Here is a 17,651-nt window from a genome sequence, read left to right as displayed (position 1 = left end):
TTAAGGTAAAGGCCCGTACACATGATACAAAAATCGCATGGAAAAATTTGTACGACGAACTGTCTGACGATTTTCAGATCGTTAGTACAGTGCTTTCGACATCCGATTTCGCTTTTTCGTTAGACAAAAGCTGGATGTGCAGACTATAACATTTTTGTTGGATGTGAACTCAACGTCTGATTTTCGTTTCATTAGTACGGTTTTGGTATGAAAAAAAGTTGCAAGAGCAAGACTAAGCATGCTCAGAAACAAAAGAATACATACAAAACTATTCAACACATTACATCATTTCTGACATTGTATTCTGTCGTAAGAAAAGTTTGTATTGTGAGTAACCTCTTCACTTTTGACATGAGAATAGCATGGTACAAAAAACGGACGTTCGGTCGTCCGAAAATCTAAGCGTGTACGAGGCTTTAGACTAAAGTTCTCTGCTCCACAAACCTGCTGGTAGTGATTCCATCTACTACCCTGGTGGCTTTAACACTGGTCAGAAATTTGGGCAATAAAGCATTTTAATGTTCATGTTTCAAGAAGCCCCCTATCATAATACTACTAAATGGAGGGCTATTTGGTAGGTTAATCTCCTTACTTTAGAGATTTTTTTATCACTGTGTTTTATTTAAGAAAGAAAGTGAAACATACAGTAGCCCATAACAACCATTCAGAATACATCTATATCTTTAAGAGAAATTATTTTTTTTCTACAAGGGATTCTGAACTTTGCACTGCCTTAAGACAAACAGCCTTTCTTGTCTCAAAACTCTATAGACCCCACAGTTCCCATACACTGCACTAATGATGACCAAAAAGCCTAAAACAGCAATATGCAGTTTGGTATCAATGGTTATGTAATATTAGGGTACAATTGAACTATCCACCAGTAGTTTTGGATGTGTATCTGGTTGAAAGGAAATAAAGTAATGATTTGCATGGCTCTGTCCACTGTCCTAAAATGGGCAATAAACACACTTTTTTGGGATATGTGATGGAATGAGTGTGATTTTTTTTTTTTAGTACTCAATTACTCAGATAATCTCCTTCCTAACTATCTTAACTAACTGGATTAAAATCTGCACATATATACACTGATTGATATTGTGGACCATTTGCTTTGTAATTTGTAATTAAGTAGTAAATTACCTTAGTAATTAAGTATTATTGGCACAGAACACTTTATATTATTATTAAAAAAAGAGATGAATTTACTTTAATGTGACGATTTGTTTTTTATATGAAGGTATATTTTTAATTTGCGTATATATTTAGGGAGGAGATTTACTACAACTGGTGCAACTGCGCATAGTAATCAATCAGCTTCTAGATCTCGTTGTCAAAGCTTAATTGAACAAGCTGAAGTCAGAAGTTGATTGAATACTATGCACAGCTGCACCACATTCTGTGTGCACCAGTTTTAGTAAATCACCCTCATAACACGGGTAGTAATATTGGTGTATTGTGTGAATTACATGTGAGTGCTGGGCTGCTGAGAAAAGAATAGATGCAAGCAGTGCAAGGCAATTATTTTATTATTTGGTTAAAGTGATATTAAAGTCTTGTTTTTTTTGTTAAAAAATAGCAAACATGTTATACTTACTTGCTCTGTGTAATGGTTTTGCAGAGACCAGTCCAGATCCTCCTCCTTCTTGGGCCCCTCACAGGTGCTCCTGGCCCCTCCCTTCTGCCAAGTGCCCCCAAAGCAAGCAGCTTGCTATGTGTCTCAGTCAATCAGGAGGGAGAGTCCCGGACAGCCTCAGGCCTTGTGCAACATCTCTGGATCAAGATGAGGCAAGTATTAGAGACCTGAGGGGGGCTGTTGCACATAGAAGTTTTTTTATCTTAATGCATAGAATGCATAAGATAAAAAAAAAAAAACCTTCTGCCTTTAGAACCACTTTAATGTAAAAACCTCCTGTTCTAAGAAGAATTTACAGTGTTATGCACTGATTCATTAGGCGGGTTGATTCCTTTAGATCCTTTTCATCATAATCTGTATGGTTATATTGTCCTGTTGTCTCAAAACACAAAAAAAAAAAATTAACTGAATGTTGTTTTCAACCATGATTTTAGAAAACCTCATGGTCTCATTTGATATAGTCTCACTTCCGCTAAGTGCCCATTTTCTATGTTTTTTTTGTAACCATAGTTGTAAAGGCTTTAACATTTACATTAAAGTTAGCATGAAACAGCAGGGATAGGGAACACCTCAGACCAAGCAGCTGTAATTAGTGTGTGGCTGTCGGCATCACTGAGCAAACAGAGCAAACAGAGACCGAGGATGACAGGGAGCCAGCCAGCTCAAAGTATGGATATTAGTGTGCATGACACATTTCCAGGGACTTTGCCTTGTTTTTCAAAGGCATTTGAAAAAGAGGGCAAAGTCCCTTGAAACACATCATGCGCACCCCTTCTTCCGACATCCACCAGGCATTTTGACAATGACCATCCTAGTGTGCAGCCTAGAACGCCACTGCTAATATCCATACTTTGATCTGCCTGGTTTCCTGTCATCCTTGGTCTCTGTTTGCTCAGTGATGCCTTCAGCCTCACACTGTTCACAGGTGCTTGGTCTCAGGTGTTTCCTATCAATGCTGTTTCATGCTAACTTCAATATAAGACCTCTTTTCATACTGGGGCCATAGCCACATTCGCAGTAATGTGCCTCTCGTCTTAGTGGCGCTTTACCACTTCCCAAGTGGCTCTTTATCACCGTTTAAGTGGCGCTTGTGCGCTGCTTTTGGCCTATAGCGGGGCACTTTTAACCCAAAAAAAGGGTTAAAAATCTAGTTTTGTGGTGCTTTCAAATCACTTTTAAGGTGCTGCCCATTCATTCCAATGGGCAGGGGCATTTTGGCAGCGCTGTATACAGTGCTCCCAACCCACCCCAAAGATGCTGCTTGCAGGACTTTTTTTTTCCGTCCTGCAAGCACAACACCCCTGTGTTTAAAGGCACACTGGAATGAATGAGAGCTCATTTTCAGGTGCTTAACTGAGGATATTTCTAGCGCTAAAGTGCCTGAAAACCAACCCAGTGTCAAAGGAGTCTAAGTGCGCTGCTTATTTTTTATACTGATCACACCGATCTCAGCACCCTTCTGTTCATTTTCTTCTAAAAAAAAATATCCTCCCCTGCTATAAAAGTAATGTGAGCTAGCACCAGAACAGAATAAATTAGGACCTTATGACTTTTATATCTACTTGTGCCTTCACATTACCTGTAAAAAATTGGCAATGCTGTATTCAGTCTACTGTTTAAAAGCTAAACCTCCAAAATGTGATATACAATATTTATTTAGGCAACATTACGCTCTTCAATTAAAAACAATCCTAATAGGGAATGTATAGTCATTAATAGACCACACAAAGGAAATTGTGCAGACAGAAATAAATGTACTTGACCCATTCTGATGAATAAATGTATTATATAGCTAGCTAACTAATGTATTTGTATTCACTGGTTGCGGGCGCAAATTTATTCAATTCAGATAATTTAATTCAGGTTACTGATATAAATCACTCTATAGCTATACTATAAATCCAACCTTTATCCTTGCACTAATCTCCTACCTCTTCACAAACTAGCAACGTCAGTCTGGCCAGTTGGCAAAAAAAAAAAAAAAGCTGATTTCTCTGTCATAATTATAAAGATGTATTTGTGGAAAAAAATCCATACTTATATCTCATCTTTAGGACTTGCTGAATAATCATAATAGGAAATGAGGGATTACTAAACTAACTCATTTATACATAAATAATGTCAAGCTTTCATTGTTACAGTTATAAGGAATCTGTCATTTAGGACATTTTTTTTTAGATACACTATATGCCAAATTATTTAATTCATGTATATACAGTGAAGGGTACTGCTACAGCATAAAAAAACATTTTAGACAATTGTGCGATTCCAAGCATATGACACCAGTTCTTTTCACTTCCAGCAGAACTGTGACCCTTGGCCATGTTTATAAAGACATAGTTTGATGAAGGAACTTGAGTGGTCTCAACCTAAGAAGCATATCTTTGTAAAGAATTAGAACACCGATTTTGATCGATGACTTCTTGTGCAACATCAACACCTGACACCAGAATTTTTTTTTTGCCAAATGGGCACAAATTCCCGCAGGCAAACTCCAATTTTTTCCAGAAATCCTTCCCAGAAGAGTGGAGTCTGTCACAGCTGCAAAGGAGGGTGGGGGGGGACAACTTTATATGAATGTCCATTATTTTGAAATGGGATGTCTAGCTCATATAGTGTCTACAAACTTTAGGCCACATAGTGTACCCTCGGATAGAACTCTCAGCTGCCTCATCTTGGTTTCTTTTGTTTACCAAGACTAAATGTATAGACCTCCTCTTGCAGGAGCAGCAAAATGGAAAACCTCTATACATTCATTGCATGATAAACCCCTGTCTGATATAGTTTCATCTCATTTCTTAGTAGCATTATATAAATAAAACATGACCCAACTTGCTGTTATGTATCAGCCTTACCTAACCCTATTAAAAAAGAAAATCCCAACATTCAACACCTCAAATATAATCCTTATTGCCACATTACCTCTTAATATTGTGCTTGGAATCATATACTCTTCTATCCCTGTAAAAACCTGATATACAGAATTATGCAGGCCATACATGGTCGAATTTCGAACGAATTTTCTTTTCAAAATCAGAAAATTCGTTTTTTTTGTGATCCGATGATGTCACCATTGGTTTTCGACTTTCGGCCGACCAAGCCTTCAATTTCACCTCATGCTGTTACAGAAAATAATTTTCTAGGCCGGGAATCTTCTTTTCTCCTCGTAAATTTTCTTTTATCTCCATAAATTTTCTTTTCTTATTACATTTCTCGCACGATTCTCCCATCATCGATTAGAAAATCCTTTGTTTTTCAAAAAATTTCCAACATGTCCGATCCCTCAAATTTTATTTCCGCACGAAAACCGGCTGTTGCTGCAGCCCACTAATGGTGCAAAATTAATACGAAAATTCTTAGATACGATTTTCGAAAGAAAATTCTTTCTAAATTCGAACCGTGTATGGCCGGCATTAGTTGGACTTTCAACTGAGCTTTATTGTGCCCATTTATGTCTCTGAAATAGAAATTAGATCTATTTTTTTTACTATGAGCAAAGCACTTTAGTGGTGCCCTTACGAGTAGCACATACAGGCATACCCCACTTTTAAGTACACAATGGGGTGTATTTACTAAATCTGCATAGAAACCAATGAGCTTCTAATCCCATCTTGTTCAAAAAAGCTCTGGTAAGAAAACCTGGAAGCTCATTGGTTTCTATGCAGAAGTGAGCCTGATTTTGCACTTTCCAGCTTTAGTAAATAAACCCCATTATGGGGTATGCCTGTATTGTCTTTACTTTTACTTTGCACTTGTTCCATTCAGTCTCTGGAAAAATTAAGTTCTTTTGTAAGCTCAGAGTCTAGTCAGAGCTTACACAGGACATAGGATGGACAAAGGATGACCCATGTGATAGCAGTGAGCCAATCACTAAGCATAAGTTCTGTCTCATGAGAGGAAGGGAAGTGAGCTACATACTCCTTTATACCTTGTAATTATTTCTGTGGTTCTGAAAGCTGAGTATGTGCTGCTTGGGGGTGGGGGTAATAAAGCAAAGTACAAGTTTACTTTAAAAGTCATGTATACTTTATTCCACAGCTAGTGCTGCCAAATCATGAAAAATTTTACATCTATCCTGACCTAATTTTTTTTTTTCTGACAACTGAAATGCACAAATATAATCTTTACACACATCACAGAATCCGTTTTCTGCTGTTATTCCAAGCAAATATCACTACTCCTTTGTCACTTTTAAGATATGAAAACTGTGATGGATGTGTATTAAAGAAAATTGTGTTTCCATAGCAAAGACAAAAACCTGGAATTCTGTTTTGCCTGGATAGTCATACTTGCATATGCTACATTAATTGTTTGCTATGTTTATGATTAAAAACTATATATACTTGTTCACTTATGAATTTATAAAAATGCGTTGTACAGAATACACAAACATCTTTTCCTTATATAACTTCCTCCTTTTTGCAGCACTGTTCTGAAGTAGAATATTAGACTGTGTTTCTGTTAATAATTTCAATAAAAATAAAAAAAAGATGAAAAATGCATACACATAAAAACCTATTAAGGCCCCTGTCTAGGGATGAGCTTCGAGTTCGGCGAACAGTGAACAATGTGGGGTGTTCGCGGCAAATTCGAAAAGCCGCGGAACACCCTATACAAGTCTATGGGAGAAATCTAAAGTGCTAATTTTAAAGGTTAATATGCAAGTTATTGTCCTAAAAAGTGTTTGGGGACCTGGGTCCTGCCCCAGGGGACATGTATCAATGCAAAAAAAAGTTTTAAAAACGGCCGTTTTTTCGGGAGCAGGTTTCCGTTACAACAGAGGGGGGCAGGATCACCCACAGGTCATTGGGGAAGCCAGGCTTTCCCACTTGCATCAGAGGGGGGCGGGGTCAGGTGACAGGTGGCCCCGCCCTCCTCATATAAGAAATGTCAGGCTGCCAGGATCCCCGCAATGTCTCTGCCAGTGGAGACAGAGGGTGGATGCACTGCGCTCGAGGGAGAGATCCCCCGTCACTGGATCAGATCGCTGAACCTGGAGAGATGATCATCCGTCGCTGGATAGCAAGAGTGGATTACCATCGCTGGAATCTTTTTTACATTTTTTTTATTTTTAATAAAGGACTTTTGCAATGGTGTGTGTGTCTTTTTTAACATTATTTTACACTTTCTTTGTGAAATGGTAGGGGTACTTTTGTACCCCCTTACCATTTCAAACAAGAGGGGGGAATCTGGGGGTCCCCTTGTTAAATATAATGTTTGGGGGTTCTATGTAATTTTCTAGCAAAAAATGATAATTTTTACATGTAGGAGAGAAATGTCAGAATTGGCCTGGTTGGCAAAGTACATTTATGTGGGAAATGTTTACACAGCCTTTAATGCATGCGGACCTTTATAAAAGCATGTGAAGCACCAATAAACAGTCAGTGCTATTAACTTGATCAAATCTATTTGAGAAACTGCTAGCACTCTGAATGATGGAAAATAATATATTTGTTTGCACTTTGTTGGATGGGTCCTTGGGGACCTAACAACCTTAAATGGCTTTTTGGTTTAATAAAATGTAACTTTTTCCCATCATATAGATTCCTGAAAAGACCTGCAGTAGGTTAAACCTATTCAAGAGATCAAGAACCCCCAGTGAAAATTTTTGCAAAATATAATTTATGTGCCGACCTATTACTGGAACCCTAGCAGAAAATATGGATATATTTGCTGGACCGATCAGTTTGATCAAACCTCTAAAATAGCAATATGCAATGGCTGAGCCCTTCCCCTGTTTACCTTCTGAGTCTGAAGGAGCATTTGACTCATTCCAATTATCCTATGTGACAGCGCTACTGACTGACAACTGGCCCATCACTGTCATATAAGAGGGTAGAGGGTCCTCAGCCTTTTGTAAGCTCGGACAAGTCATAGAAAAAGACCAAGTAGTCCATTGAGTCTACCCATTTTTTTAAAATAAATTTTTGCGTAGACTTTTTGTCTGAGTATCGATGTATGTTTGTCCCAAGCATGTTTGAAGCCATTTTCTGTTGACTGTCCTACTACCTCTGCCGGAAGTTTATTCCAAGCATCAACTATCCTCTCAGTAAAATAATATTTTCTAAGATTAATTTTACCTTTCCTCCAGTTAGTTTGAGGTCCTGTCACAGTGTTCTTGATTTTGGCTTCATATTGAAAAAAACTGCCCTCCTAAACCTTACTCCCCCACTTGATGTATTTAAAAGTTTAAATCATGTCTCCCCTTTTCCTTCTTTCCTCCAGACTGTACATATTAAGTTCCTGAAGTCACTCTTTATCTGTTTTATCCACCAAACCCTTCACCATTTTTGTTACCAGTCTCTGGATTCGTGCTACTTTATCAATACCTCTTTGTAAGTGAAGTTTCCAGAACTGAACACAGTATTCTATTTGAGGTCCACTTGGAGCTTACACAAAGTTGCAGGATTGTTGGGAAAAGGTGAGAATATCCTGCTAAAGAAGTTAAAAGAGAAGTATGGCTTTTAAAAAAAAAATACTCACCTAGATGGCATCAGCACCAATCCCAGCTGCAGCTGTCCCCTGCTGCCTCCAAGATGGAGTACCAAGCAATCGCTCAGTTCTTGGTCTTCAGCCTGTAGAGAGCTGGTGGCTGTTAGTCACTGGTTCTCTGCCCCTCCAGTGCTCACAGGAGCACTGAGTTGCGGATGGTGTGGTAATAGCTAGCTTTGTTTACCAGAGGAGTGCTGAGAGGCTGAATCAGTTGCCGATCCAGGCATCTGAGTGAATCCAGACTGTAGAGGCAGTATCTTGCCCAAGCCTGGACTTCTGAATGATGAACAAACTGCACTCCTGTGATCCATAGGAGAAATATTGTCAAAATATCTTTGGCTATACTTCTCCTTTAAGTGACTCTGATGATTCACCATGTTTGGGCAAAACACAGGGTTACAAAGCAAATGTTGACACTAGTCACAAATTTACAAATGCTTATCCCTACAAGTCCTGACTTTGTGGAGCCTACAAACAACCTTGTTAACTTGAAAATGTATATGTTTCCACATTCAATATAAATGCTTAAATCTGCATTAATAATTATTTAATTATAATTAGACATTTTTTACCTTGCTACATGATTAATTACTGGGGCAAAGTTTGTTGGACCATATAGTTGTACACTTTTCAGACTTCTGTAATAGGCTTCCATAACACCGTCAATTCCCTGGCAGTATGGGTTTTGTGGATTTCCATTCTAGAACACAAAATTACAGAAGACATTTTTAAATAAAATCCAATGCATCTAATAAATATATTTTACCTGAATGGCAACCCAGCACACCTTGATAGTGGATGTGCATTACAGCATTGGGTTGGGAAGTATTGCCAAGCTTTGCCAAAAATACTGATAATACAGTGGAAATCCAATGGAGATGGGCCCATTCCCTGAACCACAGCAGCTGCTTGGGATCTGCTTATTAGAGTTCCTTTGGTTTCAGGGCCCCCAGTGTTCAATAGGAAAGGTGAGTGAACATGCAGACATGTGGAGGAGCCTTCCAGGAAACACAAATATCTCTTTACTGAACTCACATTGGCCACAAATATGGCAACTTTGATCCAAAACTGCTTTCTTTTGTTTTGGATTATGTATGGAAGGTATAACATCCTGATCCGTTTTTTTTACATCTATGTTTCACTGAGGACACTGCCATTTATTTCCTGTTCCATGTAGAGAAAGGGGAACAAGAGGGCAGCTCTATGGTGTAAACAAAATCCTTTATTAGACAGTTGTCACTGCCCCAATGGCCAATTTGAAGACTTCTCTGTTCCTGTTCTGGTGGCCACTCAACATTTTGGATTTTCTTTCACTTTTTAGACCAGGTGACATTGGTCATTAAGACACATTTACTTAATCCCCTCACTGAGAAAACAGACAGCAATAAAAACATGACATAAGTTGTTAGCACTCTCTTTCTCTAAACAAAACTAGTAACTAACATTGCTTCCTTTAAAGCCTAATCACAAAAATGCTTTGCTTCATGCACATATTTTTAATAGGAAGGGTTTGGAATTATTTTTTAACACGTATATTAAGTTTAAACACTTCAATACCGTCCCATAGACAAAAGATGACTACAGTGTGGCTCTGTTGTTCTGGGAAGGCGTCCATGGACATCCTCCCAGAATATGCCTCTCAGGCACCCTGTGGGGCATGCATTGGGCGTGCTCAGTGATCACTGTGTCCTTCAGACACAGCTTTTCACAGATCGAGGTAAAGAGCCAATCATAGTGGTCCTTTACCATGTGATCAGCTGTGTCCACATGTGCTCACAGCTGATCACGTGTAAACAAACTTGCCAGCCATCGGTATTCCTATCCATTACATTTACACAGATAATCAGTGCACTGACCATCATTGCCCTGATTATCAGTACAGCCCCAACAGTGGAAATCAGTGGCCATCGGTGCATCCTGTCAGTGGGCATCAGTGTCGCCTATCGATGCCCATCAGTACTGCCTCATCAGTGCAGCCCCACCAGAGTCCATCAGTGCAGCCTCACCAATGCCCATTAGAGCACATCAGAGCAGCCTCATCGTTGCCCATCACAGCAGCCTCATCAGTGCCAATCAGTGCAACCTCATCAGTGCCCATCAGTTCAATCTCCTCAGATCACATCAGTGAAGAAAAATACTCATTTGCTAAATTTTATAACAGAAATTAAAAAAAAAATTTTTTTTCAACATATTCGGCCTTTTTGGTGATTAAATACCACCAAAAGAAAGCTTTATTTGTATGAAACAATTAAAATAATTATGAATATTATATTATATTTAATATTTTATTAAATATGGGCACAGTGTTGCATGGCCGCACAATTGTCATTCAAATTGTGACAGTGCTGAAAGCTGAAAATTGGCCTGGACGGGAAGGGGTGAAAGTGCCCGGTATTGAAGTGGTTAAGATATTTAATCATCCTAGATATTTCTAGTGCATCTGGTTAGAAAAGCTTGGCTTACACAGTTTATATAACACCACATACATTATCCTGTTAATAGATTAACTTTTTTGGATGAACTTGAACTCTAGATTTTATTTGTCCATGAAGCATCTCACACTTGAAAAAACAACAAAACGAATATGATTAAAATAACTTACTAAAGCAAACTCATGACATACTCTTCCATCAGGTGGCAACTTTGCTCCAAATCCTAGGGCAGGGAACATTTTATCACTGTCATAATCCTGAATAATTTCTCCAACTGCTTTTAGTGCCATGCCATATGCGTTCAGCTGATAAGGATTCATGTAATGCAGAGAGGTGGGCTGAGCAGGGTTCCCTGTGTGAAAACAGAACTTAATTTGTTTTTGCACTATTTAAATATAAGCTTTCTGTTGTCAAAGAGTTATTATGTAAACCAAAAACCTGCGCTCAGTGCAAATTAAATTCAAAATGTGATCAAATAAATGCTAAAAAACAAAGACAGCAGCGCTCGCTACTCTTTGAATACAATAACAAAAAATACTATAAACAAAACGTGTTGTGTTGTCTCATTAATGAAAGTGTTACCATAAAATTACAAATAAAGTGATAAAATAATAACATTTCAGTAAAAACTGCTACAAATATTTGGGTAAAAACAGTAATAGATCAACTATACACCAGTGGTATCAGCCCTGTTTCACACAAGCTTCAGCTTGTATAAGACCAGCAAGCATTGACAAAAAAAAAATTAAGTACCATTCAACTCCAGTTTGTAAATGTTTAACTGGTGGCGGACTGACAACTCATGGGGCCTCAGGGCAATAGAAGATCACTGGGCCTCTTGTGTTCACACTCAAGCCACACCCACACATATTGCTGCATAGAGGGGGCATTTAAATATCTACCGCAGCCTAACTTGCATGGAAGTTCCAAGCTTCTTTCCATAAAAGCCGCTGGGCACGTCCAGGTTTAAAGGTGGCTGCCATGTGGCAGCCATCTTAATGACGCATCCAGGGGCATTTTATGAAAACAGTGGGTCTGTGTGCAAGATCGTAATTCGGGCACTAATACCAGAGTGGCAGAGAGGAGAGGTAGGAATAGGAGGGAAAGAGAGAGATGGGAAAGCAGGAGATAAACTGAGAAGGGGAGAGAGGGAGGTGAGAAAAGGGGGGTGGGAGAGTGAGGGGAGAGAAAGGGGGAGGGAGAGGGTGAGAGAGGGGGTAAAAAAGAGGGGATGGCAGTGAGCGACAAGGAGGGTGTGTGTAAGAGAGGGGGGTGAGAGACAGAGGGAGGTAAGAGACAGAGAGGGGGGTAAGAGACAGAGAAGGGGGGGTGAGAAAGTGGGGTTGAGACAGAGAGGGGGTGAGAGAAAGAGGGTCATGTCACATAGTCAGGTGTACTCTCACCTATACGTGCAGGCAATTAGTTTGTACCAAAATTTTAATATTGTGACACTTTCTTTAAAGAGAGAGTGGCTTATTTGTGTTGTTATTCCAGTGTGACAATTTAGTTAAAGAAACCCTACAAGACATTTTAGTTTATAATAATAAATTATTGTGCATATATTTCAATTTCCACATTTCTATTTGGGCTACATTTAATGTTACTGCCAAATATTTTATCATTATTTAACAAATTCAGTCTGACTGAATAAGAAAACCTTAAAACCTTAATGAACTTAATGGAAGTTCACACTAACTACTTACTACTGTTCTTAATGGTTCTGTAATATGGACTTAACAACTGTGTGAAAAGCATATTTAATGCTGACTTCCTGACTGCCAATTTTAGACATCATAAAGATAATGGCTTTTCTTATCCTTAAGATTCTTCTCTGCTTGGTGGGTTTCTGTACTTGTTGAATTTAAATCAGCCAGTAGAGCAGAGAAGATTCACTGAAAAGTCTTGTTCTGCAGTATGACAGTTCATCTCCCAGAGAGGCTGATGTGAGCCAGCAACCCTGTTTTGGTGAAACACTAACGCCTTGTACACACGATCGGGCTTTCCTACAAAAAAAACGTGGTGATCTTCTTATAGACTAGACCATCTTTATGTAGTGCAAGAATTCTTTTTTTCAGATTTTTTTTGCAGGTCAGGTGCATGCTTTGGCCAATCATCATACAGCAATGCACTGTGATCTCGCAGTGTTTTATGGGGTATTCCGCATCGCTTGAATTTTCCGAGAATGACCCATAATGTTCGCTGTTCGGCGAAATGGGTGAAAACCCAATGTTCGGGTTGAACTTATGTTCGACCTCAACATCAAGCTCATCCCTAAATGCAAGTAGTAGTCCTTCTGAAATCTTCAGTTGGAATTGATTTATTTTGAAAGGAAAAGAAAAGAAAAGAAAAGGTTTTCAGACTTTTATGTCGCTGAAGATTATTTTAAAATAATTAAAGTGTTACTAAAACCACAACAGTAAAATCAGTCTATATATGCAGTAAAGCATGCTCGTTGTACTCACTGTGGAACCTAAGGGGTTAATCCTGCACATTGTGTAAAAAGGCTGTTTGATCCTGTCTTCTCTGATCTTCCCTTTCTTCCACAGTCCCCAATCCATCACCTGATAGTACAGAGCTTTGGGGGGGGGGGGCACTCTGCACATGCTCAGTTTGGTGTGTACTGCTAGAGAGTTTTTTTTTATTTTGCTAGGGTGAATGCGATCAGCACAGGGCCGATCATCACTGTCCAGAGAGAGGGTAAGGGGTCCTGCAGCCTCATAGAACAGTCAGAGGAGAATGAAAACTCCTACAAGCTTTAACCAGTGCTTGGCCAGACACTAACTATATACTGCTGATGAGAAAAGGTATTTAGCAGTTTATATTTACTAAAACAATTGCATTTCCATGTTCTATGTACTGTGAGAGACCAGATATAGTGAATGCAGGGTCCTGGGTTTAGTAACACTTTAATTAAAAATAGCAAGAAAACAATATAATGTTATATCAAAAGCACAAACGTTGAGAAATGTCAGCAGTAGGAACACAACACAGAGAGCAAAAAAAATAATAAAAATCACAGTTTTTCTCGAGGAGGGAAGGGTTAGAATCTCAATCAGGATATTACTCCAATCTCTCTATTGTAGGGATTACTTCCTGGTGACCACACAATAGGAACACAGACAGCAAAAAAGGAGTTTTATTGCTTTTGGTTGACTGTTGTAGAAGTTCCTCTCACCTCATGTCCCACTAACACAAGAGGTTAAGGAAAATCTCACAGTGGTGACCACACAAAGTGAGAGACATTTCTTCAATAGGAATGCAGGCAGTAATACAAATCTTACAAAGGTATAACATTTTGCAAACACTTTATTTACAATAAAAAAAAATAGATATATTGCCTTATTATTCTCTGTTGGAGAACTTCTCTTTACTTCATACCTCCATACAGCCTTTTTTTTGAATTTCCAACAAGGGTTCAAACATTTCCATACTCTAGAAGAGTTTTGCTTTAGCTAAGTTGTGCACTTTGCATTATTTTATAGAAGCTCATATATTTATATACTGTACTGTGGAATTTAGTGCCATAAAATAAAGCATGCATAATACACATTCTTACCATTTGATGCGGTGAAGTCTATGGCGACTGTGAAATTAATTTGGGTCCTACAGATAAAAAATAATGTAGGTGTTACGCTGCCGTGTTATACATTTCATAGATTATAAATAGCATGCATTAGGTCATAATAAGTCGCATGCAGCAGCTATTATCTTTCTTTTGAAGAAAATGTTTAAATGCATGAAACTTTACTCATACAGTCATTTACTAGCATAAAATTAGACCTGTGTGACTACTCATATATGCATACCTACACAGACATGGCATTCATTCACAGTGATCTGTGAATGAGAGAACTACAAGTATCATCATCCATTGCGGCTGATGGTTTGTGGTTCTCAATGAACTGCGAGGGTGCGGACGATCGCTTCCACAGTCATTCACAAGCCCTGCAGCTTGTGAACAGTCAGCTAATATTGGGGATATGGGCTAAAAGCTGCAGGGCTTTTCTGCAGGATCCTGGCATTGCACCCATGAACCACTGATCACAGGTTCAATGCTTTGCAGGCTTCTGCAGAAAAAAAAAAAAACTTTTTTCCTGCAAAAATATGTGTATTTCATTTTTTTTCCCCAAAAAGGTGAACTTAGCCTTTATTTTATATAGAACTACAAAAAAGTATGGGCGATCAAAACGATCTCCCTCCTACCAACATATCATATTGTACCTATTCTTTTATTATACGAGTCAAATTTTAGTCTGCGCACACTTCCTGAAAAATCAATTTTTAGAAAGCTTTTATATCTCGATAGATGGTAAGCTATCACCAGCAGTCCTTCTTCCATCTAAGTATTGTATTGTATGCCTTTATTTCAGTGATTGCATCTTTACCTCTCATTGTACAGAGATGTAGTGGCATTGTAAAAATGTTTTTTAAAGCGGGACTGCACTGTGGAAAAAAATATTAAAAGCCAGCAGCTACAAATACTGCAGCTGCTGACTTTTAATAAATGGACACTCGCCTGTCCTGGGGTCCAGCGATGCCGGCAGTCGATGCCGATCGATCGCTCGGCTCTCGGCTGCTGCCGCCACCATTCTAGGTGAGGGAATCAGGAAGTGAAGCGCTGCGGCTTCACTTCCCGGTTCCCTACTGCGCATGCACGAGTCGCAATAGGAATTGTCCGCGCTGTCTCTGGGACCCGTGTGTGTCCCAGCAGACAGCGCGCAGGGACAGGAAGAGGCATAGACTCCCGTGGGAGTCTATGCCCGGAAGTGGGTGTAAATACCTGTCTTTGACAGGTATCTGCACCCCCTCCCCCCTGAAAGGTGCCAATTGTGACACTGGAGGGGGGGAGGGTTCCGATCAGTGGAAGTTCCACTTTAAAGTGAAAATCTATGCTGGAAGAGATAGAAGGGTTTTGGGGTGTTAATATAAACCAGACCATGGCCTCCCAGTCCTTTCAAGTGGTTCTAAAGGTTAAAACATTTTTTACCTTACTGCATTCCTTGCATTAGGCCACTTTCATACGGACTGTTCATTTTGACAGACTCCACTTGCTCAGCATGGATTGCTCCGTTGATCCCAGCTGAGCCGATGGATGACAGGCCCAGCTCTGTCCACTGTGCAGGGTCGGACCAGTCAGAGCCCTGCTGTTCTCTATGGGGTATCGGATGAAATAGGATGAAAATAGACCACTTGTCCATTTTCATCCAATCCGCTAGATGGATGGAGAATAGGGTTTTCATCCATCTGGATTTAGCAGATCTGATGTCAGCGGACATGTCCCCATTGACATCCCTCGCTCCATAGAGGTGCATGGTGCGTCTCTGTTCAGGTCCCATGGAAAAATGACAGGTGGACCTGAATGGTCCACATGTGTGAAAGAGCCCTTAAGGTAAAAAATGTTTATACATTAGCATCTCCCCCAAGCCCCTTTTACTTACCTGAGCCCTCATTCGATCCAGCGCTGTGCACATCTGCAGCTCTTCTCTCCCCTCACTTCCAGGTCTCACTGGCTTTGCTGGGGCACCCAGAGTCATGGGTTCCCGCTGCTTCAATCAAAGCCAGTGACAAGGGAGTGGGGGGCAGGGCAGAGTGTCAATGGATGCAGCAGCAGGGCTCAGGAGCAAGCATGCACAAGTGCCCACATGGGAAGTGGCTTCCCATGGAGTCACTTGACAGAAAGGAGGGGCCAGGAGCGCTGGCAGGGGAAGATGAGGAGGTTCACAGCCACTCTGTGCAATTCCAGAGCAAGTAAGTATAGACATGTTTTTTTTTGGGGGTTTTTTTTTTTACATTTTACCATTACAATCTCTTTAACCTAGTACCCTAAATTTCCCAACTCAAGTATTTGTTTCTTTGGAACTTTCTAAATCCCATTTTCTAGGCCCATGTGTCAAGTTTAGTATGCCAAGAAAACGGAAGGCAGTGATCATAAGCAGAAAATGTAGCAGGTTTATGGCAACAGTTTGATGAAGAATGTGCAACGCAACTGGTTAGAGGCTGACCTGTGGCCTTATCCTATGGCCCACACGTAAGCTGCTGTTTAAATATAAATGAACAGTAACTAAGTGAAGTGTTCTTTCTAAAAGGGAAACAGTTAATGTTTTACCCAAGCTGATAACATTTTGAGAAAAAAGGGGTGTTCTTTTTCTATTTTTAAAAGCAGAAGGGCACAGGGGGAGTTCAAATACACGCGATTACAGAGGAAATAACTGTAGCTTAGACATTTGAGAAAGTATCTAAAGATAGGAATGCGGTTCTAGAGAACGTGAGCTATATCTACACCACATAGACTACAGCAAATCTAGTGCATTATTCATCTAATATAACCAACTCCTCCAGATCTCTGTTGTCATTAAACCCCATGTGGTATCTGTGAAGGTCACAGAACATTTAAAAAATCTGATCATGTACAAATCCTGCTAAAAAGCTAAAGTGTTTTCAACAACTACGGAGGTCAGGGTGTTGCTTGGAAACTATAATCCACCATGCTATTTTTATGGCTAGAAGTCACATCATAAGCTATTTTATCAGCAAACAATCTGTAAGGAGCATTTAGGCTACAGAAGGTTTCTTAGCTGTTGCTGTGTTGTGTGCACTCTTGTTATATTAATTAACACATTTTAACCTATTTTAAAAGCCATAACAATATAAGCTAAGCCCAAAAGAATGTATTGTTTTCCTTTATTTAGTATATAAATGCTATCTAGTAGCTATTACCTAGTGTGATGTATGGCATACCACAGGCCACTGCATGCACACTTGGGAGCCCTTAACAATGAAATTAAGAGTAGCTACACCTATTAGATCTCGCTAGAATCAATTTCACACAATTCAACAAAGTAGAACTAAGATGGCTGGTCATGTGTGACACTGTGAAATACATTTCACCAAATTCAGCACAATCTAACAGAAACAGATACTATATTCCTTTCCGAAAACAGTTGTGAACCGGCCTTCTGGTTTGTACTGCTGATAATTTCTCTAAATGCTAGTGGTTAGGAGCATTCTTATGTGTAGATGTTACTGGCTGGAAAGGTGGTCTGGTCTTATTGCTACTGGAGAGATTTATAGAAGCCGTTACCCTACACTAT

At 39.5% G+C, this 17,651-nt stretch overlaps 1 protein-coding gene across 3 annotated transcripts in view; it reads right to left on the bottom strand.

The window, feature by feature from the left end:
- Positions 1-17,651, bottom strand: part of CPNE8 (copine 8) — a 349,055-nt gene that overhangs the window by 20,541 nt on the left and 310,863 nt on the right. For all 3 annotated transcript variants that reach the window (XM_077471338.1, XM_077471339.1, XM_077471340.1), the window contains 3 exons: positions 14,117-14,163; positions 10,731-10,912; positions 8,701-8,828 (listed from right to left, as the gene is read on the bottom strand). In XM_077471338.1, coding sequence (XP_077327464.1) covers positions 8,701-8,828; positions 10,731-10,912; positions 14,117-14,163 — 357 coding nt within the window. The remainder of the gene's footprint in view (positions 1-8,700; positions 8,829-10,730; positions 10,913-14,116; positions 14,164-17,651) is intronic.

Source organism: Lithobates pipiens, unplaced genomic scaffold (assembly GCF_037356315.1).
Source record: "Lithobates pipiens isolate NorthernLeopardFrog02 unplaced genomic scaffold, aLitPip1_a1.2 Scaffold_8, whole genome shotgun sequence".
Lineage (NCBI taxonomy): Eukaryota > Metazoa > Chordata > Amphibia > Anura > Ranidae > Lithobates > Lithobates pipiens.
This window is presented reverse-complemented; position numbering and strand designations above follow the sequence as displayed.